General features: G+C 47.5%; 1 protein-coding gene across 3 annotated transcripts; it reads right to left on the bottom strand.

Moving 5' to 3' along the window:
- Positions 1-554: 554 nt before the first annotated feature.
- Positions 555-27,370, bottom strand: Dcun1d2 (defective in cullin neddylation 1 domain containing 2). Of its 3 annotated transcripts, NM_001134798.1 has the most exons (7): positions 27,231-27,246; positions 20,766-20,982; positions 18,881-19,049; positions 13,834-13,964; positions 5,780-5,862; positions 3,481-3,577; positions 1,794-2,501 (listed from the first exon to the last, which is right to left on the bottom strand). In NM_001134798.1, the coding sequence occupies exons 1-7, from the start codon at positions 27,231-27,233 to the stop codon at positions 2,422-2,424; spliced, it is 780 nt and encodes a 259-aa protein (NP_001128270.1). In that variant the 5' UTR covers positions 27,234-27,246; the 3' UTR covers positions 1,794-2,421. The 3 variants fall into 3 exon arrangements, with proteins under 3 accessions (XP_063131812.1, XP_063131813.1, NP_001128270.1); XM_063275742.1 differs by lacking the exon at positions 3,481-3,577 and having other exon boundaries at positions 555-2,501; positions 27,231-27,370; XM_063275743.1 differs by lacking the exons at positions 3,481-3,577; positions 5,780-5,862 and having other exon boundaries at positions 555-2,501; positions 27,231-27,370.
- Positions 27,371-27,372: the final 2 nt, after the last annotated feature.

Raw genomic sequence — 27,372 nt, 5'->3', positions numbered from 1 at the left:
ACACCACTTAGATAAGGATTATGCTGTCCCCTCTGGGAACTCCTGGCGGGTCCTCAGTGGAACAGATTACATGCACCTCTTAAACCTGTTGTGTTTGATAAATATGTTCTACACATAACTGTAGCTTATTCGTATATTCTGAGATACGGCCCCTACATTCCAGCATACTTGTGCTGAGAAAGGGACTTGGGGGAATGTCTGTCTCCAACATGATACTTACCCAGTGAGGACGCAGGGTGGCAAGGGCTTGCTTACTATGGCTACAAGGGGTCCTTCTGCTGCTCCAAGGCAAAGACCAGGGCCTTGATGTGCATGGGTAGGTATTTGTGCAACCAAGAATGAAGGGCATTGGTACTAGAGAGATGGCTCAGAGGTTAAGAGCACTGACTGCTCTTCCAGAGGTCCTGAGTTCAATTCCCAGCAACCACATGGTGGCTCACAACCATCTGTAATGAGATCTGGTGCCCTCTTCTGGTGTATAGGTGTACATGCAAGCAGAATGCTGTATACATAACAAATAAATCTTAAAAAAAAAAAAAAAAGGGCATCACAACACCGGGGAAAGTATTTTATTCACTATGTCTGAAGTTCTCAGCACTTCTGTAACATGCACAATTCGAGTATAAATAATAGAACAGAAAGCACGAGTCTTTGCAAAGCCTTTATCAATGACTAGTGTGTCACGGCCTACTGGCAATCCCACAGGATTTAACAACTTAAAGTTATGTATGTATGTCTGTTTGTTTGATTGTGTGAGTACACGTGTGTGTGGGGTACATGCATTTCACGGCACATGTGTGGAGGTCAGAGGACTCCCCTCCACCGTGTGGTTCCCAGGGACTGAACTCAGTCTGTCAGGCTGGGCAGCACGTGCCTGAACCTGCTGAATCGTATCACTGGTCCTTTCCCTGAAGAATGTTAAATCTTAAAAATAAGAACGTATTGCAGACCTTCGGATTTTAGTTATTTGTGTATCTATAAACTTCTCTGAACAGAAGTTAACTACAAGTCAGGAACCCACAAAGCCTGGAAGAAGGCTGTTTTCCAGGTTTTCACCAAGTCAGTTTGGTTATGGATGCTCTCAAAGATGTCCCGGTTGTCCTTTTAGAGACCTGTGTTGACAGGCCACTAGTGATGTCATCTCACACATTGAGGGGTTGGCTTCCTGTTCACTAGCAACAGTCCATCTCGTAGGGCACGCATGCCTCAGAGCTGTCTCCTGCACAGGAGCATGGCCCATTACCAGAGCTGCCCAAGAGCACATTTGGGACGCGCTTTCTGTGTACAGACATTGACCAGTCCCCTGTCCTGATGTGGGCCCAGCACGGCCATGTTGGAGGCTGGGCAGCAAGGCACGCTTGTGACACCGAGTCTTGGCGAGTGTGAGGTAGGGTCAGCACAGTGATATTCGAAGCTTGACACCAGATGAGCATGTAGTATCCAGGCCCCCCGTGTCTGTGTGCATGAGTGCACGTTGACCAGATAAACACCGGAAAAGCAGATGGTGACACGGCACAGTGACACGGTACAATCCCAGGTGCAGACAAGTGAGACAGGGCTTTGGGTGTGGATTCTTTCTGGATGACGTATGTTTTCTTCCAAATGCATATGGCTTTCGAAGGGCTGGACACTGGGCACTGAAGACATCATAGACGGGTGACGGGAACTGGTGCAAATGATTTGTAAGTCTAATTCATCACTCAAAAAGAAGTGTTTCTCATGGAAAACATCCTTTTAAATATAAAATATATTAAAAAAATAAGAAACTTCTCAGGAGGCAGCATCCAGGCCTAATAGTAGTAACCTCAGTAGAAGTGAACCAGGCCTACCGGCTTGTAAACAGTTTGATATGAACCTGCTGGATTGCGTCCTGTGCCCCCCCACCCCGTGCAAACTGCAACGGTATCTTCTAGAGAAAATGAAAGCAAGACATCTAGTAAATCTAGAGATTTGATGATTTAAAACTATCCATCTTGAATACCAAGATTAAAAGCAGTGGGCTCTCTGACAAGGCCATCTTCAAGAGGTTTGGGCTTGTATAAAAGACACATCATTCTGGGGACACGGATGCTACTTTGAAGCATAACTGTAACATGATTCCAGTTTGGAAACGGCTGGTGCTCACCTTAACGTCATCAACTGAACAACATGCTTTCAGCCCTGCAAACAGGGTCTGTGTTGCTCTCTATAAAGACAAGTCATGCAGGCGTCTCCTAAAGCAATAGCTTTGCCAATGTCCCTCACGCCCCGAGGAGCTTCTTCGTGTCTGCGCTGTCAGCCACTGCAGCCTTTAAGCAGAGTGAGGATTTGCTTCATGAATGGATGAGGAAGACTCTGAGGTCAGCGACAAATGCACACAGCAACCCACGCAGCCGTCTCCTCCAGGACATGCCCTCTGTCTGGCGTCTCTGGCGTTTCCGTCTAGAGAGGGCCACGTCTCCCTCCTGTGACTACTGGCCGTGCATATTCTACAAAGTCATCTATAAGGACAGGCCATGCTCCTGAAGGAAAACAAACAGATTTTTAAAATAAGTCTTATGCCAGTATTTTTATGTTGAAAATATTCTTTCCCCAATTCTAACATCTAAAGAAACAAAGTAATCTGAGGCTTATGCGACTTGCATCTGATCGCACGACTCAGTGAAGTCACTTCTGCTCCAGGAAGCAGGGTGAGTGAGTGAGTGGTGGGTTTAATGTCCTTGAGACCACATTCACTGGCCAAGCCTACATGGTGGCTTCTCAGGCCTCGGCCAATCTATAGACAGTTAGTTAGAATCTGCGGCTGGGAATGTTAATGAACGGGCCCACTGCTTCCTAAGGGCCAAGGAGCATTAATCCCAAGTCATTCTTTCTCTGACTCCTTACCAGAGCCTCCCAAATCTATCCAGGGCAGAATACCGCGGCTCACGGCCCCTCCACTGCACCGGCACTCACTGCCTCTCGTGCTAGCTGTCTTCCGGCAGAGCAGTTAATTTTACCACAGACAGTTATGGTTCCTGAAAACCGAGCTGTCTATATTCAACTACCTTCCTTTCCACAAGCATACACAAGCTTTCGTTAGGCACTTGTTGTGAGCGGAGAGGACACTGAGATGAGGGGCAGGGTGTGAGTTGAATGCTGTTAGCGGCAGGCACTGCCCACAGCCATGAGGAATAGGATGTCCTAGATGGAGGCCACGCTACACTGGAGGGGAACCAGCCACCTAGATCAGGCCCCTCTCCCGGGGAGCAGTGCTACTGCGTGGGAGGGTCTCAACTGTCTGATGTGAGGTTCTCTGGCATCAGGGGAATAAGTCCAGGCTTAGGATAGCATCTGCAAACCACGTTTTATGTGGCTATAGGGGCTGACGAGGCCGTAAGCTGGTCCACTGCGCTTGCTCCTGTGGGTGGGCAGCCCTTCTGGGTCAGTGTCTGCCCCTCGCTCTGGGGCTAGTCAGGGAGCGTCTCTGGTAACCCTGTGGAATCCTACGACTTCTAGTACCTTCTTCATCGTAGTTAGACAAATCGTCTGCAATCATGTTTCCAAAATCTAGGAGAAGGTTCCAAGTGTCCCTTGGAATTGATCTTTTGTGATGCTCCTAATACATAAGAGAAAAACAGCCACCAGGTTAAGGTTCAGATCTTAGGTCTCAGGTACTACAGTGGTTGGGGCGCTGCGTTAGTAAGTGGTTCTCCTGAGCGTGATGGGCACAAACGCAAAACCATCACAAGTAAGGGTAAACCGTCCATTCATCAACAGTATGCGCTAGGTGCCGAATGTCCGGATGAAGGGTACTGCTGCATTTAAACACATTTTAAACTGGAAACTGTGCATCTCTGAACGTCTTCGCCCTCCCCACTTCCTGAACAGAACTGTGAGGAAGTCAGGTGGGATACTATGGAAGCCCTTGTCTCACTTCCTCAGCTATGCTTCCAGTGTTTCTTAGGTGGGATAATTACCTAAAAAAAAGTTACTTCATATTCTAGTTGTATCAGAAGCATGGAGACTGATACAATGTCTCTACCACAGAGAGGCAGTTCTGAGGCAAAGCTGGGCCTCCAGGGCTCCAGTCTCAGCTGCCTCTCCCCTTACTGCCTGCAGAGCAGAGCACACATCAACTCGAACAGCACTGTCACGCCAGCCGTTACATGCCAATGTACACGTGTAATGCAGACGGCCTGCTGCTGAGCCGGATACGTGTATGCAGTCTACCTCAATGCTCTTGTCACATTTATCTCTTTCCTTGCATGTGTATAGGTCAGGGGTCAGTTCCCTCCTACTGTGTGGGGCTGGGGATCAGACCATGGTCCTCAGACTTGGTGGCAGGCACCCTTATTTGCTGAGCCATCTTGGCAGTCCTTGTCTTAAATCTTTCTTTTTTGGGGAAGCCTACTTATTTAATTTATTCTTAGAGAACTTCATATAGTATATTAAAACACCAATCGCTATATGTCAGTTGTCTCTAGTGTCTGTCCTTCCTGGTCTGACCAGAGCCCACATGCGGTCTGACCGTGATCAGCTGTCCTGCTCTGTGCTCTGGGTAAACAGTCTCATGGTCATCAGTCCTCCAATCAGGGGTGCCGCTTCTGCTCTAGTGCTCTGCCGGCTCCAGGATGTGGAGTGGCAGGGCAGGTGGGTGGGCTGCACCTCCCCATTTCTAGACATGTGGCTGTGGAGCTCTCTGGAGAACGTCTCTGATTTGGTGTTAAGCAAGATGAGAACGGGTGGAACGGGCAGTAGCTAGGCCGGGCGGGAAGATCCCAGGTGTAGACCTGCCTGAACTCTCAAGTCAGACAAACTGAGCTGGATTGTAGCTCAGACGCAGAGCACTTGCCTAGCATGTGTGATGCCAGGGGTTCCATCCCTGGTGTCACAAAACCAGAAGAGGCAGAACTGGGTACTGCGCCATCAGTCACGGAGCATCACGGAAGTGACACGACACATGGAGGGATGAGGCCCTGGACACGAAGCCAGTGCTAGCCCTCTTGCCCATGGCAGGGCTGAGTGCAAGCTGGCTGGGGACCCAAGTGGGCCACCGGATGTGCCGTGGGAAGCATAGCCTTCTTTCATTGTCTAGATGACATGAAGGTCTGGGTGTCCTTGCTGTCACCAGGAATGTCGTTTGTGGATCCAAGACGTTCTTGCACACTCCACTCCAGAGAGCTCATGGCTGAACTGGCTGTCCCTACAACACAGGGTCCAGCATGGCCACAGCGCCCGCTAAAGCATCCTGTCCAGCTGTGCGTGGCAGGGCACACGTTCAAATAGTGTCAGATTGCAGACACATGGTGGCAGGGCACCTCAGGACAGGATCCAGTCCACACGTTCCGGTACTTTGTGGATTTGAAGTTCCTTGGTACTGTGTTCGGAAGTCCTCAGGGGAGATGGCAGGATAGGGGCTGCTGAGATTTACAGCTGACTGACAAAGCAGCAGTATGGAAAAGTAGTCGCTGGAGCACAGCTTCGGATCAGCTCCGTCTGCTGCAGCTCTGAGCGGCTGAGCTGTGCAGCCCCCTGCCCGACGCCTGACGTCTCTGTGCTCAGCTTTAGCCAGATGGCGGTGTTCAGTCTTAGCTGTTTACTTACTATTTACTTATTTTGGTTTTTGAGATAGGGCTCACTATGTCCCCCTGGCTGGCCTTGAACTCACGGAGATTTGCCTGCCTTGCCCTCCTGAGATTAATCCTGCCTTTGCTGGGATTAACCATGTGTACCCCCCATGCAGAGCCTAAGTCTTAGCATTTTAAATAAGAAAAACTTCCTCTTGGTTGGGCACAAAAGGTAAGAAACGGTCACTTACCAGCAGAAATGTGTTCCAAAGATCTAAAAATTTAAACCTTCCAGACAATACTAACTTCCAATATGCAACAGCCATTTCTAAATCTGGCAGAGAGAAATGGGGGGTGAGGGGAGAAGGGGGAGGGGGAGGGTAGAGAGAGAGAGAAAAAGGGAGGGTGATTAATAAATCCCAGTCTTTTTTCCTTTGGGACAGAAATAACTGTGTGGCGATCCTCCCCCGCAGTCACAGGAGGGCCGATTGCGAGAGTCACAGGGTTTCTGGAAATGGTGTGGAATTTCTTACGGAGCACTTGTGGATTATTTAATGGACATGCAAGTAGTCGTCCCCAACTAGCCAGTTTTGGAGCCTTGCGTCCCACGTGCATCAGACCTAACCATATGCCTGATCATATGCCAGCTAGGGCTTATGTCTCAGAACCATCGGATCACAAGCAAACTGGACGGTCTGAGGACTCTGAATTCCTCACTGCACAGTGAAGACAAACTTCTACACAGAGAAAACCTTTTTCGCTACCACGAAGGTATTTTAAAAAAGTTTAGGTTGTTTCTCAGTCAAAGCCAACATCCTCTCCCTCAACTAGAAAGCAGTGACTTCTTCCTTCTTAAACAAATCTATGCTGTGAGGGCTGTTTTAATGGTGCGTGTTTAATGGAAAATGAACTCTGGGTTTCAAGGAGACACTGGAACGGCATCTCCGGTCAGACCTTTCTGGAGTAGCAGTGTACTCTCTGCTCAGTGCACATTTTAAGGACTTCTTTTTCTATGCTAAAGTATAGCATTATGAAGACACAGCAAGTCTCTATCACTACGCTCATCATAGGTGATAAAACGATAGCCATGTTCAGTCTCCTACTTACATTTATGTATGTCTGTCAGACTGTGAAAAGCAGACTGACAACTCTATCAAGGGAACAGAGTAGTTTAAACACAAAATGCACAATGAAGCGCTTGTCTAGGCTCTGCCCTGAATCTGGTGTGATCCCACTTGGACAGGTATTAATGTCCGTGTTCTAGTCTGAGACATCCAGGCTGATCATCACCAACGCTAGTAAACTAGAGATAGATGATCGGGCGGCAACAACACTGGATAGAGGACTCTTACTCGCTGTGGGCTTATGGGGTGTGTGTGCCGCAGGCCTGAGCTGACCTAAGCCTGCTGGAGTCTCCTCAGGAAAGAAGGACAGGATGGAGAGGTCCGAGAAATGGCATAGGAAGGGCTTGCTAGGCCTTATCTATGGGACCCGCGGTGTGAGGCTAAGTCTTGTTCTGCTTCTAAGTCTACATCCTGCCCTTGGGAAGGACATTAAGTGAGATCTATATTCAACTCATGTCAGTGATGTAAAGCACTCACAGAGGGAGATGAGGTGGAAAGGAGAAGAAAGGAGAGGAAAGTCTTCAAAGTCTTACAGCACACTTCACAATCCTGCTGCGTCTGGGTTAGCTTTCATCCTAGAACCCTTCGTATAAAGTCCCTTAGCTGAATGTGCACGGGTTATGTGACTGGAGGTAAATGTTTCCAACACTTAATATTCCTACGTATAGATGTCACGTTATCCAAGTGAGCTCGGGCATTTGGAAAACAATGACTACAAAATCGCCAGGCAGTGGGACTCGGGACTGAAGCCGGGGCCACAGTTACCTTGGTATGAGAATGTTTTAGCATCAGTTTCTTTCTAAGAATGTCTAAAAAACAAAAACTCCATAAAGAAAACGCTAGAAGGTGAGGCTAGTCAGAATGGGACACTCCACAGGACAAGTAGTGTACTCTATTCAGAAAGAAAAAAAATTAGTATAAAACTTCGTTTCCTTGAAAATTGAGAGCCTCGAAGGCAGCTGACTCACTGGTGGCCTGTATGACTATGCTTAAGTCTGTGTTAAACCAAGGAAGCAAGCTGAGGCGTGTATAAGGCTCTGAGAGTGATCCCAGGAGCAGGCACATGGGTGCACATACATGCACGTGTGCACATACACATTCGTGTCCAGAAGAGTTTGATTACCCCCTTGCTTAGGTGAACAGTCCGATAGGCACAGAATAAAGAATGTTACCGCATAAAAACACTGCAACCGGGTCAACGCCAGAGAGACCAGGACTATGTGCCCAGTGTGGGTGACTGAAGAACCCTGTCTCAAAACCACCAATAGTGTACGCAACATGACCCTGGCATTCACAGACACAGACACAGGGAGGAAGAGAGTGAGGCTCTCTGCTGCCTCTTCTAGGAAACGCAGGCCACGCCTGCCTGTCTCTGCTGTGCCAATCAATTCCTTACAGATGAGGCACACGAGTGTGCTCTGGATGGACTGAATTGACCATTCTGCTTTTAATGTAATTTGCAGCCATAAGGCGATTCAGTCTTTTGAGAGGACCCTCAAAAACTTTCCTTGGATAAGAGAAACAAACTCAGTAACTTTTAGCTTTCTGGCGATCGATTCCAATAGACAATAGCATTCTCAGAAATAAAAGACAGCCCTTTGTCCCCAGTAAAGGAATCATTAAATTTGTGTTAGACGTCACTGGTTAATTCTGCTGCCTGAGGATATGGAGATTTATAAAGTGGAGATTAACTATATCAGGCCTGTACCTTCTTACCCTTATGGTGAACTATTCACAAATACAACATATATTTCATCATATTTTCCTTTTTTCTGTGTGATGTTGGTAATCATGTCTATGGTCTTATGCATGCTAGGCAAATGTACTACAAGGAAATTACAATCCTCAGCCTTAATTTTATAAGTTTAAAGTAGGCAATGATTTTAGAGTCTAATTTATAACATCTTCAAAGATGCTAGGGAACTAACGTTCCTATGAAACATGAACACACTGAGTGGTCACGCTTATATACGAGTGGGTCCCTTCTGTTAGAAAAAGCCCAGGTGTGGGACACAGAAAGTAAAATCTACCCAGCCCAGCCATTAGCTGGAATGCCCTTCGAGAATGTTCATCAGAGGGGCTGTCCAATGGAGTCCTTGACCCAACGACTAGGAGCTCTTGTTATGCATGATAACTAACCCAAGCAGTGTGTCTGTGGTAAGCAATAAGAATCTATTTCTTTTTTTTTTTTTTAATTTAAAAAAATTTTTTTGAGGCAGGGTCTCACTATGCAGCTCTGGCTGGCCTGGAACTTGATCAGGTTGGCCTCAAACTCACAGAAATGAGCCCACTTCTGCCTCAGTGTGCGCTGTATCTGTGTTTGTTGACGTTCGAGAAGGCACTGAAACTGTTACTGTGCAGGAAATAGAACATGGGGACCTGTAAGGCATCCCTAAGACTTCTATATTTTCAAGCTATAACGCATTGTAAGACAAATTAAACTCTTAGAAGTTAAAGGAAATGCCAGCTTGCAAAGATATCTCACTTCATTAAATAGAAGGAATCCGCTAAGACTGTAGAGTATCAGCGAGTATAAGTGATTTCTTCCATTTTTTTTTTTTTGCCTTTGGTCTTTTGAGTCAGGCTCTTGTTATAAAAGCGTGCGTTATCTCTGACATACAGCAAACCACTTACCTTCCAACAGCTCAGATCATGTGTATTTAAGCCACCAAGCTCAGCTTCAAGGATTTATGTTCAAGGAATTCTAATGCCCCACTATTAAACTAAGTTCCAAATCAGAAGGAAACAGAAAAACAAGACAATCCCACCACCCACGGAGGCTTCAGGGGGCCCTTTTCTCAAAACCACTTAACACTAAGGGGTTGTTGATGCTTACAAACCTGGACTAGACGACTATTCATATTGAAAACTAAGGCTACTCCTCTAAGAATTAAACTGCTCAATAAGTGTTAGCTAGTTCCCAGCTCCAGTGCAGGGGCGGAGGAAGGACTCCTGTGCAGACTCAGCGTGGCTGCAGTTGGGCTCAGGAAGAAGCGCAGTGAAAACCTGAGCCTGGCCCGCAGGATGAAGTAGAGCGGGTACAGCAGAGGGAATCCTGCCCCAAACGCAGCTCACCTCGAGGAGTGAGCGCACTTTCCTGACCACTGCACTGCTCTCCAGCCCTTCACCTCATTGTCTCAGAGGCACCCAAAGCCTGAGTGAGCCCAAGCCCAGTCTTCTGTTAAGTTTCTAGAAAACTCCAGCAGTGTGCTCCTGAAAATTCTGATAACATTTAATGAGGTGATGAGGCTCTGAATTAAAACAGACCTCAAATGTAACAGCCATTTTCTCTCAGTCTCTTCGGAAATGGGGGAGGTCACAGCTACATTGTAAGACTCTATCTTAAAAACATCGAGACACGCAGGTGTAGTACAACCAAATTTGGCTGATCCCCGACTAGCTTACAAATAAATGAGACTCAGACCGTGGCTATTTTATTTGGCTTGGACAATTACTGGGGAGTCACCCCTAATCTAAGCTTCTAACTGCAGGCCTGGCTGCCTCCCCAGTGGTGCACCCCAGATACTTGCTCTTTCTCCTGGCCACGGGCTCAGGGTTCCTCTCCCCTCATGGCAGTGGCCTTCTCCTCTCTTCCCTTTGCCTCTCCTCCTCCAACCACATCACTTCAAACCCACCTACCTCAAATCTCTCCAGTAATTGGCTGTAGCCAATTTTATTTAACCAGTAGTTTCAAATCAAGGCACAAGGTTTGTACAACAAGAACTTGTAACTGTGAGAATTCACTCATGGCCCTAGACCTTGAGTACAGAATTTAGCATTACAATACATAGCAGTAGGCCAGGTCTCAGCATGTAGCTCAGTGGTAAGGCACATTTGGTATGTGTGAGGTCATACGCTCGATCCCTTAAACACTCTGATACAAAGTGAATGCAAGCAGAAAGTGATCCCGCAGTATCAGTTCACCACAGGCACATCCACAGTGCGTCAAAGTGTGACTTTCAGCTTCAAAAGAGGGAAAAGAGCATTGAGAAAGAAAACACCATAAGCCACAATTTAAAAATCAGGTTAAGAAACTGGCTTGCTTTTTTTTAGTGACAACTTGACACAAGCTAGAGTCATTTGGGAAGAGGAAACCTTAACTGAGGAAATGCTCCCACTAGCTGGCCTGTTGGACATTTTCTTGGTTGATGTGGGACAGCCCTGCTCACTGGTGGCGGTGCCAACCCTGGGTAAATAAACTGAGCAAGCCAGAGAAGTGAGCCAGGAGCTGCTCTCCACAGCCTCTGGGTCAGTTCCTGCCTCCGGCTTCCTGCCTTGAGTTCCCACACTGACTTCCCTGCTTGTGGGGCTATGGAGCTGGAAGCTGAAACAAACTCTTTCCTCCATCGTGGTGTTTTTATCACAGCAAAAGAGGCCCAAGCTAAGATAGGGGCAGAACTAGAAACAAAGGGAACCCATCCCAGAGATCTCAGGAGGAAGAGATCCCGAGCAAATACATTCTAAGAGGTCAAAGTTCAGATACAAAGGACTTGAGAGAAAGGGCATGCGGACTGGTGATTAGTCTCTGTGGAGACACAAATTAAAGGAGCAGGGTTGATAAAAACAGTTAGTTCAACACTATTACCCCCACCCCATCCTGGGGTGGGTGAGGGGTGAGATCCCAAATGACAAACGTGTACTCTACTGATTCTACTGACTCCTCACGCCCTTGCCACAAAGCACAAGAAAGGACATTAACGTACAGTACAGAGCTTAGCTAAAAATTCTGCAATCTGCAACCCAAATCCACCATTAAGAGTGTTAGAATATGACGACCGAGACGCCCAGCACGTGGAGGTCACTGCTGCCAGGCCAGAGCCCTGAGTCTGGTCTCTGGAATCCACGTAAGGGTGGAAGAGAAAACGGGCTCCACAAAGTTGTCCTCTGACCTCCATTCGAGAGGGAAGGGTGCGGGGGCAGAGAAGGTCATACTGGGTAAATATAGTGTATATTATACACTGTATGAGAATCTCACAGTGAAACCCGTTATTTAGTACAAGCAATATATTCCAATAAAAGAAAAGAAAGAAACAGCAGCATGAGGCTCTGCTTGTTAAGGAGATATGGAGAAAAGATCAACCAGTCATTAACAGGTACTAGTGGTTATCAGGAACAGTACTGAGGCTCCACTGTTGAAAGAAAGCATCAGGGCTTCCTGGAGAAGCAGGTGGGCCTAAGCCTGAAGAAGAAAAGTCTTGGCTGAGTCCTGAGCTGTCCTGCAGACACTGAGGGAGCAGCCAGTATCCCAGGGGCCATGTTTAAGAGACTGGAGTCAGCCTGAAAAGCAGTCTGCGGCCTAGAGCGGGTGACTCAAGCTTCGGGAAGGACCACTACCTGTCACGGATTCGCCTTCGGTGTGGCGAATCACAGGTCCACAGTGATATGAAACAAACACAACCACCTCAAATCAGATCCTGCTCTGAGTGTCTGAATAGCAGAGATGAGAGAGGGGACCCATGTACAGGCTGACAGGGACTGCTGTAAGGTGCTTGTTGTCACGGCCTTCTCCGTAACACCTGACTGCACCTTTAGAATAGCTGCTATTCTGGCCTGCGTTTTGACTTTTTAACTAACATCCCTGGGAACAGCCAAAAATCTAATGTCCCCAGGATCCTGTGGCCAATGCCTGGGTCTGCAGACATATTGCCTCGAGAACCCATGGCTTCCTTACTCTACCAGGAAGGCTTTGCAAGAGCCCTCCAGAGTACGCACTGACTGGCCACAGGTCACCGGGCAGGAGAGCGTGTGTCATCTGGCTGGCTCCTTCTCTTCGGTTAAGCAAGGGTTGGTCTCTAAAAAGGGGTAGTGGGCTTCAGAGATGATTCCCCAGCACCCATGTGGCAGCTTAGAACTGTCGGTCACTCCAGTTCCACATGGACATGACACTGGCTTCCTGGGCACTGCACCAATTTGACGCACAGACATCCACACGGGCAAGTCACCCAGACACACGAGACGAACATGCATAAATCTCAAAACCACTGAGAAATAAAAAGGGCAGAAGACAGGAAGCCTGTCCCTCCTTCCTTCCTTCCCATGGCACACAGGCCCTGCTGCTCTCCTGTGTGGTGTATATGCAGGGACCAGGGCCTGCAGTGACAAGGTCCCCAACGTTTGCTCATTCACCTCTGGCCATGGGCGTGGGGTGGTTCGTTACCCGCACCTCTCTTGGTTTCCCTGCTGGAGACGGGAGCTAAGGCTGAGGGCGGGCTGAGACTGCAATCCGCAGCCACAGCTCTCCCCTCACCCTGGCATCTTTTGAGTAGGGGTCAATACCTGAGGGTCCTCCTAGCAGCTCTCTGACAGGAAGTGGTGACAATTCCGCCTCCTGAAATGAGATCCCAGTGGATCTATTCAGACAAGTTTCTAAATGTAGCCATGAAGGCTGTCCTGTCTGTGGCTCCTGAAGCCCTCACTCTGACTGAAGAGGTGCTATGATCTCAGAGGGGAAACGGCCATTCCATAGGCAGATCGGCCTGGAGGAGAGGGAGGCTGCACTGTGGCCCAGTACACCAGCATTGAAACACCGACACCAGAGAAAACGGACAAGACGCAGAAACCAACCCCACCACCCCCAAGGGATTGCTTCAGCAAGCGCGGGAAGAGAAGGCCGCTTGGCCGCGCTGACTCTTGGGACCTGTACCATGCTAAAGGAGAAGGAAGGGGAGACGACAAAGACCACGGGGGATACACAGTTGATAGTGTGCATAGGAAGAAATGAGCCAGAAGTAAGCCGCTACGCAGACGCGAAACTAAATAACCACCCCCCCAAATCAAAGCCTCAAGCTGAAATTTTCTCTGACGTGTACATATGTAGTAAAGCACATATGTTGTGGGATTGTACAACCTCGCAAGGAGTTGTGATGCAGCCTGGTGTACGGCAGAGCTGTTCCGAGGCATGGCTGGAGAAATCACCATGCAGAGAACAGGTCCCAGACATCCACACTGTCAACTCTGATCGACAGCATGAAACATAAACTAGTCCGTAGTCTAAGGATCTGAATTTCGAAGCCATTATCAATTGGTATTTCCAGTCACATGGAGAATGAGTAGAAGACAGAAACCAAGAACAGAGACTGTGTCACCACAGCTGTGTGTGCTGGAACCACACTGGTTTTGTCCCTCGGACGACATGACTCAGATCTGACACCCCAAAACCAAAACCGGGAGGTGGTACTCACCTAAGCCCTTCTGCCCAGGGTTCTTGGCGAAGGTGAAGGTAAACTGGTAAAAGTCCTTGAACTTAGCTGAGTCCTTAAGCTCTTGCTCCAGTTTGGGGAGAAGAGCTTTCAGCCTCTCTGTGCTATCACACCTGCGAGGAGAGGGAAACTCGTTACCTGTGATCCGCCTTTCTGCATTCCCTCTTCATTGACACAGCTCGTCTCCCAGGTCCCCTTGCAAAGGCTGGGGAGGTCTTATAGCTACAGAGCTGTGGAAGCACACAAGCCATTGGCTGTGCGTGCTGACTGTGTGAGAGGAAGGCATGTGCTGCTATTAAGTCAGTAAAAACAAGGTCGCAGTTCCTTTCACACAGTCAGCACGCACAGCCAATGGTTTACTCTGTAACTCTGTCCATGTGAGGCCAAGTGAGGTGGCTCAGTGACAAGATGGAGTCTGTGTTTATTCACCGACCACAGGCCTGGGCCACTGCCACTGCTGTGGTACAATATGAGAGAAAGAAGCCTTATTGCATAAGCACAAGGGGGCCTCTCCATTGTCGCAAGTTCAGTTTCAAGTAGCCAGGAGTTATAAAACCTGGTCTTTTTACTTTTTTTTTTTTTTTTTTTTTTTGAACTGGAGTCTCTCTATGTACTTCTGGCTGTTCTGGAACTGTATAGACCAGAACTCAGAGAGATCCACCTCTGTGCATTCCAAGAGCTGGGGTTAAAGGTGTGTCCCAGCTGTATTGTTTTAAAAATAAATTAAAAATAAATTAAAAATAGATTTTCCTCCAAAAACGTAATCAATCACCCTTAAAAGCAGTAATCAGCCTGGGCTGGGTGTAGCTCAGTAGTGGTGTTTACCTATCATATGTAGGCTTTGGACTCCACCCCGAGCTCGGTAAACCAAGACAAAGAGGTCCTCTACAAAAAAAAAAAAAAAAAAAAAAAAAAAAAAAAAAACCAAAACACCTCAGTAAAAACATTAGTTGTTCTATAAGGCAAAAATGTGAGGCAGTGAAAACAAACTGTCTCTTCTGCCTCAACTGCCCAACAGGGAACAGAGGAGGACAGTTGACAGGCACTGCCCACGGGAAGTCAAGCTAAGGAACCCAGAGCACCTGGAGACAGTTGCAGACTTCCAGACTACCTGTCACTGCAACACTTATGTTCCACGGACAGGGTGTGGCACACGTGCAGCCAACAGTTGGTGAACCAGGTACCACCCACATCCGGGGTAACACCTAGGCAGTGGGCACCAGGCCCAGGGAGGCCCAGGGAGGCCCAGGGAGGCCCAGGGAGGCAGGGCCAATTCTGGCTTCCTATGTCTCTCTCCCACCCTGATGGTTTGATGTAAATGTGAATGTAAATGCTGTTCTGTGCCTAAGCTTGGGATCTACATTCTGTGTGCGAGGCTCACCCTGTGGTCTGTGCAGACACAGCTTACTTGGTGAGTCCTTCTGTCACAGGAACCTTTCATACACATACACATACGTAGTTTATAAGTTTATAAATGACTTAAGGACACACCGATGGCAGGCATTGTTGGCAGGCTGTAGTTTTCCCATCACCTAGAATGGATCCTGTCTTTCTACTTGGTTTATGTTTTATATGATTTTACTGGCTGGTTTTGTGTGTCAACTTGACGCAAGCTGGAGTTATCACAGAAAAAGGAGCCTCCCTTGAGGAAATGTCTCCATGAGGCCCAGCTGTAAAGCATTTTTTCAACTAGTGATCAAGTGGGGGAGGGCCCATTGTGGGTGCTGCCATCCCTGGCTGGTGGTCTTGGGTTCTATAATCGAGCAGGCTGAGTAAGCCAGGGGAAGCAAGCCATTAAGCAGCATCCCTCCATGGCCTCTGCATCAGCTCCTGCTTCCTGCCCTGCTTGAGTTCCAGTCCTGACTTCTTTTGGTGATGAACAGCAATGTGGAAGTGTAAGCTGAATAAACCCTTTCCTCCCCGGCTTGCTTCTTGGTCATGATGTTTGTGCAGGAACAGAAACCCTGACTGAGACAACTGTGAAGAGTTAGGGGTTTTGTTGTTGTTTAGTTTGTTTTCTTTTGCACAAATGCTCTAAAAAAAATCCTTCCTTTATCTTATTGATTTGGTGACAATTTAAAACTTACCCTTTTGCATGTTTACAAAGTTATTTTCATAAAGTTACTTACCAGAGGTTAAATCCTTTTAGCACTGAGAACTACAATCCTCTAGAAACTGATTTTCACAGGCTGTGATGGGGATGAAAATTAACCCGGCTTGGTAATCACCTTCCTTCTATGAAGGAAGGCAGAGGCTGTTTAAAACTTAGGGTTTCCCTTCATTAAAAGTTTGCTAAGTGAAGATATCCCAAGTTTTCATTAAATGATAGACTCTGGTGCATGAATGAGAATGTCACCAGTAGGCTCACGTGTTTGAACACCTGGTCCCCAATCAGTGGAACTACTTGGGAAGGATTGCGGGGGTGGGTCTGCTTTGTTAGAGGAGTGCACCACTCAGGGTCAGACTGGCCACTCCCTCCACCTCTGTGCCTCCAACCCGCTGATTAAGATATGAGCTCCCAGCAGTTCCTGCCGCCACACCTTTGTCCTGCTCTCGTGGACACTGACCCTGATTCTAAGCCCCTAACTAAACGGTTCCCTTTATAAGTTGCTCTGATCATGGTGTATCTTATACAACGATAGAGAAGTAAGACACAGTTGAAATGCTTAAGCGCCACAGAATCACCGCTGCTTCCTACTACCTTTCGTGTTAGTTTCCAGCAGGCTGTATTTTAAAAACCATTTCTCTATTCAAACAGGCTGTCAAGCTTACTGGCATAACTTTGTGTGTGGTAACTCCCTGTAGAGTTCTGCAGTGACGTCTACCACTCGTGATGTTACTTGACTTTATGTCTCTAAAGCACAAGCAGCTGCCTTTGCTGACTGCCAGGTTTTCCTTTTAATAGTTTCTGTTAAATTACTGGGGTTTGTTTGGTTGTTCTTTGTTTTTTGAGACGGGGATCTCACTGTACAGCTCTGGGGCTGGCCTGGAACCCACGTGTATAGACCAGGCTGGCCTCAAACTCCAGAGATCTGTATGTGCCACCATGCCTGGCTTAAATTACTGTTCACCCCCTGCCCCTTTAAATTCCTTCTGTCTACATTGGTGATTTACCCTCCTGCTTTCTGTACCTTCCTCTTGCTGGTCCTCCTTCTCATCTTCAGGGGCTGGAAATTAAAGCCAGAGCTTAGAGGAGGTTACATTCTGTCACTACTACCCCACCCGCCTACCCAGCTCTATCTTTCTGTTAGGGATGGGTGGACATTGTGCTTGCAAATTTCATGTCAACTTGACAAACGTGTCATTTGGAAAGAGGGACTCTCCATTGAGAAAACACCTTTATAAGATGGCCTGTAGGCAAGTCTGTGGGGTAAGGTATTGATAAGTGTGTGATGTGGGAGGGCCCAGCTTACTAAGGGCGGTGCTGTTACTGGGAAGGTGATGGTGGAGGAGAAGAAGGAGGAGGAGGAGGAGGAAGAGGAGGAAGAGGAGGAGGAGGAGAAGGAGGAGAAGGAGGAGGAGAAGAAGAAGGAGGAGGAGGAGGAAGAAGAGGAAGAAGAGGAGGAAGAGGAAGAGGAAGAGGAAGAGGAAGAGGAAGAGGAAGAAGAAGAAGAAGAAGAAGAAGAAGAAGAAGAAGAAGAAGAAGAAGAAGAAGAAGAAGAAAGCAGCAGCAGCAGCAGAAGCAGGCTGAGTAAGCCAAGGGGAGTGAGCAGTGGGCAGCATCCCCGTGGCTTCTGCCTCCAGGTTCCTGCCCTGCTTGAGTTGCTGTCCCAACTCTCCCATTACCTGGGAGTATATGATGAAATAAACCCTCCCCAAGCTGCTTTTGGTCACAGTGTTTTATCGAACCAACAGAGATCCTAACTAAGATAAATAACCTCACTACTTGCTCACCCTTTCCTCTTTCTTCAGCGTTTGATACGCAGAATTCTACAATGTTTAACGACAGCACTCCCTTCACTGTTGTGCTGGTCATTTCCATGTCAACTCGACACAAGCTAAAGGTGTCTGAGAGTGGGAGCCTCAGTTGAGCAAATGGCTCGGTAAGGCTGGGCTGCAGGCAAGCCTGCAGGGAGTCTTTTCTTTTTTTTTTTTGGTTCTTTTTTTCGGAGCTGGGGACCGAACCCAGGGCCTTGCGCTTCCTAGGTAAGCGCTCTACCGCTGAGCTAGATCCCCAGCCCTGAGTCTTTTCTTAATTAGTGATGGAAGGTGTGTGCTTCAGAGACAACATTACTGGTTTCCAGTTTCCCGGCAACTCAGAACCATTGATTCCAGAGCATCAACAGTGAAAGAGGGTGCCGGGGACATTAGCAAGTGGAGCGAGGAGGCCTTTACACCTCCCGGAACAGGTTTAGTAATTAAAAAGGTATTTTTGTTGGGGGTTTTCATTACTCCTCTGCCACATTTGTTAAATGGGTAACATCTTAAGTCATTAATCCTAACTCTGTAGGTAAAAGAGAGAAACAAAAACCGGAACAATATTTTACTGGCATTTAATGCAGCAACATGACACATTATGCACTTGGTATAGAATAACGAGTGGTTAGACAATTTACCCCGCTGTTCACTGTTCATTCAAACTTGAAAGAAATCTGCTTACAGATGTTGAGTTTTAGTTTTGCTGATTTAAGTTATATGTGTGCATGTGTGTGCGCTCACATACACATGTGTATATTATGCACATGTATGCAGACACCTGAGGAAGCCGAAGGGGTCAGATCCCCTGGAGCCGCAGCTGGGACAGCCTGGCAGGCTGCTGAGAACTGAGCCACCGCCCTCTGCAAGGGGCGCTGCAGGCTCTTAACCACTGAGCCACTCCTCAGCCCCACTGGAAGACATTTTTTAAATTTATAGAATGAGAAGAATTAACGCGAATAAAGGTGTAGATAAAACCCTGAGTATGAAATGAAGACCAAGCATTTAATAACAAAGAAAATACACGCATATGAAATTACTACTTAAAGGTCGTTAAAGAAACGCTCCAACTAGTCTTCCCTGTCAAGAGTTTAAGTTGAGAGTAGTTACTTACCCCAGCTCTGTCATGCCGTCCACAAATTCCTTCTTGCTAAATTCGCACTGAGTGGCGGCCCTGAACCTCCATGCTATGACCAAAACACTGATACTGGCCGGGTCCAGGCTCAGGTCATCGCAGAACTGCTGGATCCCATCGATTCCGATCTTGTTTTCGTCCTGCGGGTCTGTGGTTAAGATTGGGGGAGGGGGAGGTGTCATACGACATTGAAGAGCCATCCTCAAACACCCTGTTAGAATTGTACTGCGCCTACACAGGCCCATCAAGTATTTCAGCCACGCCCGTCAGCAAACGGCCATGTTCTAAGTATGAGACAGGCATAGAACATTAAGAATCTATTCAGAAAACAGTTCCGTCCTTAAAATCTAGGTTTCTGGATTTTAGGGAAAGAAAAAGGCATGGATGAAGGATGTGGTCATCAAGCGTTAATTTAAGGGCTGAGCGCACAGGCTCGGTGGGGGAGGGTGTCATGGTGTGCTTGAGGCTTTGGGTTCTAGCATCAGCACCAGAAGCAAAACCAAAGCCGAGACTGCGGTTTAATTTCTAGCCGAGGATGAGGCTCAGTGACAGAAGGCTGGCGTCACACGCACATGGACAAGGGCTTGTCTCCAGCTCTGACACAGGACAGCAGTGCCAAGGACAGAAAGAGTTCTCACAGTCCTGCTAACGGAAACGCGACCGACTGCTCTCTTTTTAAGTAATCCCACTTGCCAGCTCTAATCCTGTGGGACAATAATTGTTTTTCAGATTCAGTTAGCTTATGCACACACATTTAACAGCTGAGAGATTCATACTCCCTACCTCGTATGTCTAGTTTAGAGATGAAAGAACTCGGAATCTGCCTATCAAAAAAATGAAATAATAAAGTGTATTGAAGACACTTCTGCAAAATCTCAAAAGAATAGATCTTGTCGTGTATCACAATACATCACCATGGTGCTGGCTCAAAGATACAAATTAAAAAAAAAAAAACAAATAGTGATTGCCCTACAAAAAAATACTTACCTTTGGTTATCTAAGTATTATACACGTTATTTTCATATATGATGGTAGAAATGTATGCTATGTGGTGCACGCGTATCAACGCACATGCCTGTGTGTGCGTGCGCAGAGGCTAGAAGTCAACCTGAAGTTGACTCTCCATGTTATTATTTTCAAATGTTTTTTTTTTTAATTTTACATGTATAAGTGTCTTGCCTGTATGTATTAAACCACAAGCATGCCTGTTGCCAGTAGGAGCCAGTTCCTCTGGGACTGGAGTTACAAAGGGTTGCGAGCCAGCATGTAGATGCTGGGAACCAAACCCTGGTCTTCTGTGAGAGCAGAAAGTGCTCTTCTCTATCTTTCCAACTGCACCAACTTAGTTTTCTTCGAGCTAGGATCTCTCACTGAACCCGGAGCTGGCTGCTTTGGCTATGCTAGCTGGCCAGTAGGCCTCTGGAATCCATCTGTGTCTACTCTCCTAGGAGTGAAGTTGCTGGTGTGTGTCCACAGCTGGCTTTTATGTGAGTGCTGGGGATTTGAACTCGGGTCTTCGCGCTTGTACTGCGAGCACTTTACTCACAGCGCCATCTCCTCAGCCCCACTACTCTACTGTACCTCAGAGCCCCACCATGCCTGTGGGACAAAGGCTAATAAGGTACCACACGGCTCAAACAGTAGCCTCAAAGCACTTCCCTCTGCATGGCGCTCACTGTATGGAGAGATAGGGATCCAGGGGTCAGGTGAGAGCTCGCCTGTTATCAATCTTTTGACTTCCTCCCTCATCTCCAACGTTTTGGCTAGAGGGTGGGTTCTGGAACCGAACACGCCAGGGGTTGGGCGGATCTGGAACTCTTGGCCCCGCCCCCCACCAGCGTCCTCCCGCTACTCCATCCCTTACCTTTGTACCTGCTGTAGAGCTGCTCCAGCTTCTTCTGGTCCACACTGCTCTTCATAGACTCTCGGTGGAACGCCTCTGGGTTCTGGAAGAAACTGTCCGTGGCCTCGTCTAGTTTCCACTCATTCTGTGTCAGGCAGTAGATGGCAGTCTTCTCACTAGCCTGAGTGCATGCCATGAACTGGCGGACCTTGTCCTTCTGAGCTGATTTAAGTTTATGCTTTGGGGTGGGAGAATAAAGGTGAGAAAGCCAATGAGGCCGTGTTTGCTCAGCCTGTTCCCCCCCCCCCCCCCCCCCGGAGCTATGGACCGAACCCAGGGCCTTGTGCTTGCTAGGCAAGCGCTCTACCACTGAGCTAAATCCCCAACCCCGCTCAGTCTGTTCTTAACGTCCACATTTTTTACTTGACTTATTTTTTCTAATTGTGTGACTCAGCTTTCGGAACAACAGCAAGCAAAACCCTGCTTTCCCTTCATCAGTTCAGAAGACTGCAGCCTTCTGGAAATGACTACGACATTTGGTAGAAAATACACTGAGGCTTGGAGCGGTGCTGCCGGAGCCGACACAATGAATTCTGGGTTAGCCAGGGATATACTGATATACTGGGGGACCTTCTTTTTTTTTTTTTTGGTTCTTTTTTTCGGAGCTGGGGACCGAACCCAGGGCCTTGCGCTTCCTAGGTAAGCGCTCTACCACTGAGCTAAATCCCCAGCCCCGACCTTCTTTATAAATAAACAGTAAATCAGCAAGCCAGCCATATACAGTGGTGCATAATCCTAGCACATGGAGGCAGAGATGTGGATCTTCAGAGGCCAGCCTGATCTACAAAGAAAGTTCTAGGCTAGCCCGGGCTATATCATAAGAAAAAAAAATCAAGAAAAGAAAAACCTTTATTTTTATCTATTCAATTCCATTTGTATATAGTTTTCCCCTTTAAAACATGAGCACAATGTTTTAGTAATATATATCAGGACTTTGGTCAACACGGGGGCCTGATGCTGTCATGGGGGCCACCCCCAGAGCCATGAAGCTTTCATTAAGTTCAGGCTCTAATAAATCAGGAGAGACGGACACTTTGGAAGCACGGTTGTTTTGAAGGTTTTCCTAGTTTAAAAGCGGAACCGTGCTGATGGAAACAAGAAGTAACTGAGAACTACACTGGAGACAGTAACTAAAGTGCCCCAGTAAGCTTGACGAAAGGTGCTTATGACGAAATGAAAGCAGTAAGGCTGTATTTGAGATGAGGGGCGATGCCTAACAAACCGCCAATCTATGTACAGTGCTATAGGCAGTCCACGGTGACGCAGGATAGCTCTGCAGACTTCCATGCTAGGTCGGCTACTTCTCTAAGTAACTCGGCGAGAGTAACAGCACAAGTGACTGGCTTGGTTCTAGAAATCAAAACGGAGTCCAGGGCACACAGGTCTCTTTATTTATTTGGTAGTACGGGGGGGGGGTGGTGTTATTGCAGGGTCCTGGTGTACACCGTGGGAGTGCCATGCTGTGGGCTGTAGCACCAGCCCCGACAGAAGCTACATACGATAATAAGGAAACAATTTTCACATAAGAGGATCACACTTAATCTTGTTCAAATGAAGATGAGAATTTACAGCAATGCTGAATAAAGTTTAACTTGCAGGAACGCATAATGAGTAGCAAGATGCGGATGAAGAAATAAAGGGGGAAAGGCGGTAAGAATAGGGTCAGGGTAAAAGGCATGCATACCGTGAGCTGGCAATGGGATGAAAAGCAGGCCCCGAGCCTCCTAGCTGCTACAGTAAAGAAGGAAACGTGACGAGGTTAGGGAAAGCTCTTGTAATAACGTGTAAAAGTCTACCAATGGATGCATGTAGTCCTATGCTCCTGGCCTCAACCCTGAGGGAATGGTCCTCATAGCCCCTTTTGGAATAAGACGTGTGCAATGTCCCTGTAAATATGTAAAAACCAACAACAAACAGAGCACGTTCCAGAGTCCTAAGACAAAAACGTATGCTCATGTCGAAACACCACTGCTAACCCAGCAGACGCCATGCTTGAGTAGGCACTGCCGATTCCGGGTGCTGAGACCTTTGGGGCTCCCGATGAGGAAGCAGGCTTCCTAAGATTGTAGGTATGTGGCACCAGTCTCATGCGCTCCTCAGGAGTATACAGGAGAAGCATCCAGGGATGCTGTGATTTGTGATACAATGAGAGGACGAGCAAAGGTTGATACCTTCTTTAAAAAACGGGGAACACTTCATGAATTTGCACCCTATCCTCGCACCGGGCCAAGCTAATCTCTGTGTCCTTCTAATTTAGTCTGTGCTGCTGAAGCGAGCAGAAGAGCTTATCTTTTATAATACTGGACAGTAAGATATTTTCAGAGACGTAAGGCAAAAAAAAAAAAAAAAAAAAAGATTCCCTATTGCCTATTTGTAAAAGCTCTTTGACACTTTTATTATTTTCATGTGTATGACAGTTTTGCCAGCTACATGTTTAAGCACCATGTGTGTACAGTATCCCTGGAGGCCAGTGGAAGGCACTGGATACTCCAAGACTGGACTTCCAGGTGGTTGTGAGCTGCCATGTGGGTACTAGGAATCAATCCCAGGTCTTCTAGGAGAGCGGCCAAGTGCTCTTGACAGTTGGTCCCACTATTATAAATTAGAAAATACATTTACTTCATACACTCATACACACACACACACACACACACACACACACACACACACACACCTTACTTGGTAAATTCTGATGCCCATGATTATAAGTGTGATATACACAAAAGCACCCTGTAACTCCAATTATTAAAGATACATGGGGTTCCTGAGACAGAGGCCTAGACAGCGAACACCACAGGCCACAGTCATAGTTTCTCACACATGCTCAGCTTTGAAGAGTAAAGACAGCAGTTCAGACACTATGTACATGCAAATAAAACATTACATAGCAGCTGCTGGTGTGTTGGTTCTATTCTGCTGCCTCAATATAGGCTCTGAAGGAATATATTCTACACAGTGTCCCTTAAAACTAGACTTTAGAGGAGAATAGGCAAAGGATTCAATGTACGTCCTTAGGTAAGATCAAATTTAGTTAAATTAGGACAGATCTTATACACTCTCATTGCCACCTGACAACTAATAGAGACAGTATCTTTTTATGAATCTGACAGTTCCCCCAAGGGAAGACTGGCATAGCCAGAAATATGTAAAAAGCCTTAAGAGAAAGACAAATTTGCAGTCCCCAAATCGCCCTCTGTTAGGAACAGACAAGGTATCTTTACAGTGAAATACCTGTTACTGCTAGATTTACAAGTTCTGTTATGGCTATAAAACTAATTTTGGTGTACACAGAGTATCATTCAGTCATAAAAAGGGATGAAGCAATGACAAATGCTACAATGTGACTCGCAGAAACACTGTGCTCTGTGAAATAAGCCAGACACAAAGGCCGGACTGCATAGAAAATGCTATATGCTATGTGCAGAATATACAAATCCGTAGGTTGGTGGATACCAAGGCTGAAGGGGAGGAAGGAACTTGGAAGTGCTTACGGGTACATGGTTTTCTTTGGGGTGGTGAAAGTGTTTTGGAACTAGAAGGGTGGTGGGGGGTGAGCAGTATCGGGACCATGCTAACTAATGACCAAAAACTTGTACACCGAAAGAAAACTTCAAAATAGCAAGCAAGAACCTCCACAACTACCCATCAGCAACATCTCTGGAGCAGTCACACTATTTGACGAGTGTAACACCACAGAAAGTTACACATCAGGAAGCTGTAGACATCCTGAAGACAGGATGGTACCCCGTTCTGAGCTATATAACTCCTGAAGTTGCCCTGTAAGCCTCCCCCAGTGTATGACAACTTAGCTTCGCCTCTGTGTGAGATGTGTAAGTCAGGCACTTGAAGACGTTTTGAACTACCTTTACGTTCGTTAAAGAGTGGGCGGAAGTCAAGACAGGGAAATAATCAGATCCCCTCCAATATATTAAAATCAGCTTATCTGTACAGAATCGCAGACTTCAGGAGAGTACCAACGTGATGGTTTATCATGAGCAGCAATAATGTCCATGAAGGAAGGGCAAGGATCTGGAAACACAGTCACATAGTTGATGCTAGCTACAGTTGATGCTAGTTACAGATTCAACGTTTACACAGATGCTGGGTGTGGTGGCGAAGGCCTTTAATCCCAGCATTTGGGAGGCAGAAGAGAATCGATCTCTGAGTTTGGGGACAGCCTGTCTGCATAGTGAGTTCCAGGCCAGCCAAGGATACATACTGAGACCCTCCACACCCCTTATGGTCTTCCCCAACACCCCCGCAAAAAGGGAAGTGCCTGGCAAAGCAGCTCAGGGTGCTCACTGCACAAGCTTGACAACTGAGTTCTGCCTTCACAATTCTGCAAAAGGGGAAGGAAAGAACTGATTCCACGGAAATGCCTTCTGACCTCTACATGCCCACCTCATGATGAGTGTTTGCTCTGCATTAAAAAAATAAATAAATAAAACCAGTTAACAGAACTGGGGTTCGATGGGAAGAAGTGGGAACTGGTGATAATGTTCTTATGAAAAAGGCTCACAAACCAAAAATTTACAGGAAAACTGAGAAGGCGCCAGGTCCATCCCTGTGGGTACTCGGGTGTGAGATCCATGCCAGGGTCTGCTCAGGGCAGTGGCTTTCGTTAGTGCTCAACTTGTCAAGGAAGCCAAAGTATGGGGGTGGGGGTGGGGGTTTCTGTTCTGTTTAAAGTGCACAGGACCTTTTAGGACTTAAGTAATTTGTGTGTATGTGCCCCAATGTGTGCGTGCGTGTGTGTGTGTGTGTGTGTGTGTGTGTGTGTGTGTGTGTGCGCGTGCGAGAGCATGCACGTGTGTCTCTGTGCATGTGCAGGAGAGAGCACTGGTTCTCCTGAATCCCAAGTTACAGGCAATTAAGCTGATGACCCAGATGCTAGAAACTCAGATCCTCTGGAAAACAAGCAATTGCTTTTCAGTGCTGAGCCAACACTTCAGGCTGGAGCGGCAGATTTTACTTTACCCTTTTGGTCAATTAAATTGCAATAAAATATTACATTTAGGGGAAAAAAACCAACCCACGACCAAGAGACTAGCAGAGCTCCTTCAGGGACAACTATTTGGGGGAGGGGAGGGCATTCTCTGCCTAACACTTCCAGTGACTTATCTGCATCTATTTCAGATGTTTCAAAACTAAATTTACAGTGGTCTGCTGCTAGAAGCAGTTTTCATAGTCTCCCACAGAGCTCAACACAGTTCCTCACATACAATGGTAGCTGTTTAGAATTGTTTCAGCAAGTGATAATCAATAAGAAACACAGAAAACAGGACGAGTGGACCTTCTGAACAGCAGGAGCTGGTATGAAAAGGTTCCATATCAACACACAACCTAGGCATAAGGGTACTCCTATATAAGATTTTAGAAAGCATCTGTAAAATGTCCTTCCAGAGACACTTAGCAAAATACCTCCTCATATGGTCAATTTACTAAGGGCTCATAGGACAAACATTTGGTCAAATGGATTTGTGGTCCACTTTAGGTTGGCTGTGCTTTGGCATGTGGGGGGCATAAAATCAAAATGCTCCCTTCCCACGTGAAGTTCCTGTTCACATGTATAGGCTTGGCCGCTTGGTCTGATACCGCTGGTCAGAGGAGTCTTTCTGCTGCTCTTCTCCATAATTGATTTCTAGGTTCAAATCTTTTCGTTTTTGACCTTGTCGGTATTCATTCCATCCTCTCTTCCCTTCCCGCGGTTCTGTCCTCAGCCCTCGTAAACTCCAAGTCAAGCAGACATCTCTCCCAGGACAGAGACAAAACTTGTTTTCCTCGGCTCCCACCCGCTCGCAGCCTTTCGGAGCGAGGCTACCCCCGAGATCCAAGGAACGGGAAGTCCGGGCTCCTCCAGGTCTTTGCACGGTTCTACTAGGCAAACCCTCATCTACCTCGGCATCCAGTCGGTCCCTCCCCATCTCTAGGATTCCCAGCCTGATCTCAGAAGAGAGCGGGCAACTAGGGCTATCCTCAGTGAGAGCTTTGCGGATCGCAAACCATCCTAACCCCGCAGAGCCTTGCGCACCACCTTCCGTGGATTGCTTCCTTCCACCTCTTCCAGAAACCTCCCCGGACTGACGGCTTCAAAGCTCCGCCAGCTCCGCCCCAGTCCGCGTCACTGTCCACTCAGACGCGGGTCGGCTCCGCCCAGCAGGCAGGTGTCACCCGTCGCACTGCCCCGTCCCGCCCTCTGGTCGGGTCAGCACCCCGCTGACCCGGCGCCGCTGCCCTCCCGGAGATCCAACTGGGCTCCTCATACCCCTCTTCATACCATGCTTCTCCAAGTCAACCGTGCCCTCCCTCAAAACCCAGACGAGAACAGCCCGCCCCTCCGTTCAGTTATCTTGAAGCCGCCGCGGAGCGGTGACCTCCGCGCAGGGGTCTGGCCCGCACCTGCAAAGCGCGAAGCCAGTCACCTACCATGCTCCCCAATGCTGCCGAAGCGACTTCAATTTTCTGCGCAAGCGCACGCCGCTCTGCCTCTGCGCAGGCGACCGCAGCCGCTGCTAGCAGCAAACGCTTTGCGCAGGCTCAGTATCCGGATGCTCTTTCAGCGGTCTGG

Source organism: Rattus norvegicus, chromosome 16 (genome assembly GCF_036323735.1).
Source record: "Rattus norvegicus strain BN/NHsdMcwi chromosome 16, GRCr8, whole genome shotgun sequence".
NCBI classification, from domain to species: domain Eukaryota; kingdom Metazoa; phylum Chordata; class Mammalia; order Rodentia; family Muridae; genus Rattus; species Rattus norvegicus.
Note: the sequence above shows the minus strand (reverse complement) of the source record. Positions and strands in the feature narration are given on the sequence as shown.

Bases quoted from the DNA above. Each gene is read 5' to 3' on its own strand.
- Dcun1d2 (NM_001134798.1), bottom strand. The intron at 13,965-18,880 runs GTAAGTAACTAC...CTCTCCTCGCAG, and splicing joins GACGGCATGACAGAGCTGGG to GTGTGATAGCACAGAGAGGC. The intron at 5,863-13,833 runs GTGAGTACCACC...TCTCTCTGCCAG, and splicing joins CCCTGGGCAGAAGGGCTTAG to ATTTAGAAATGGCTGTTGCA.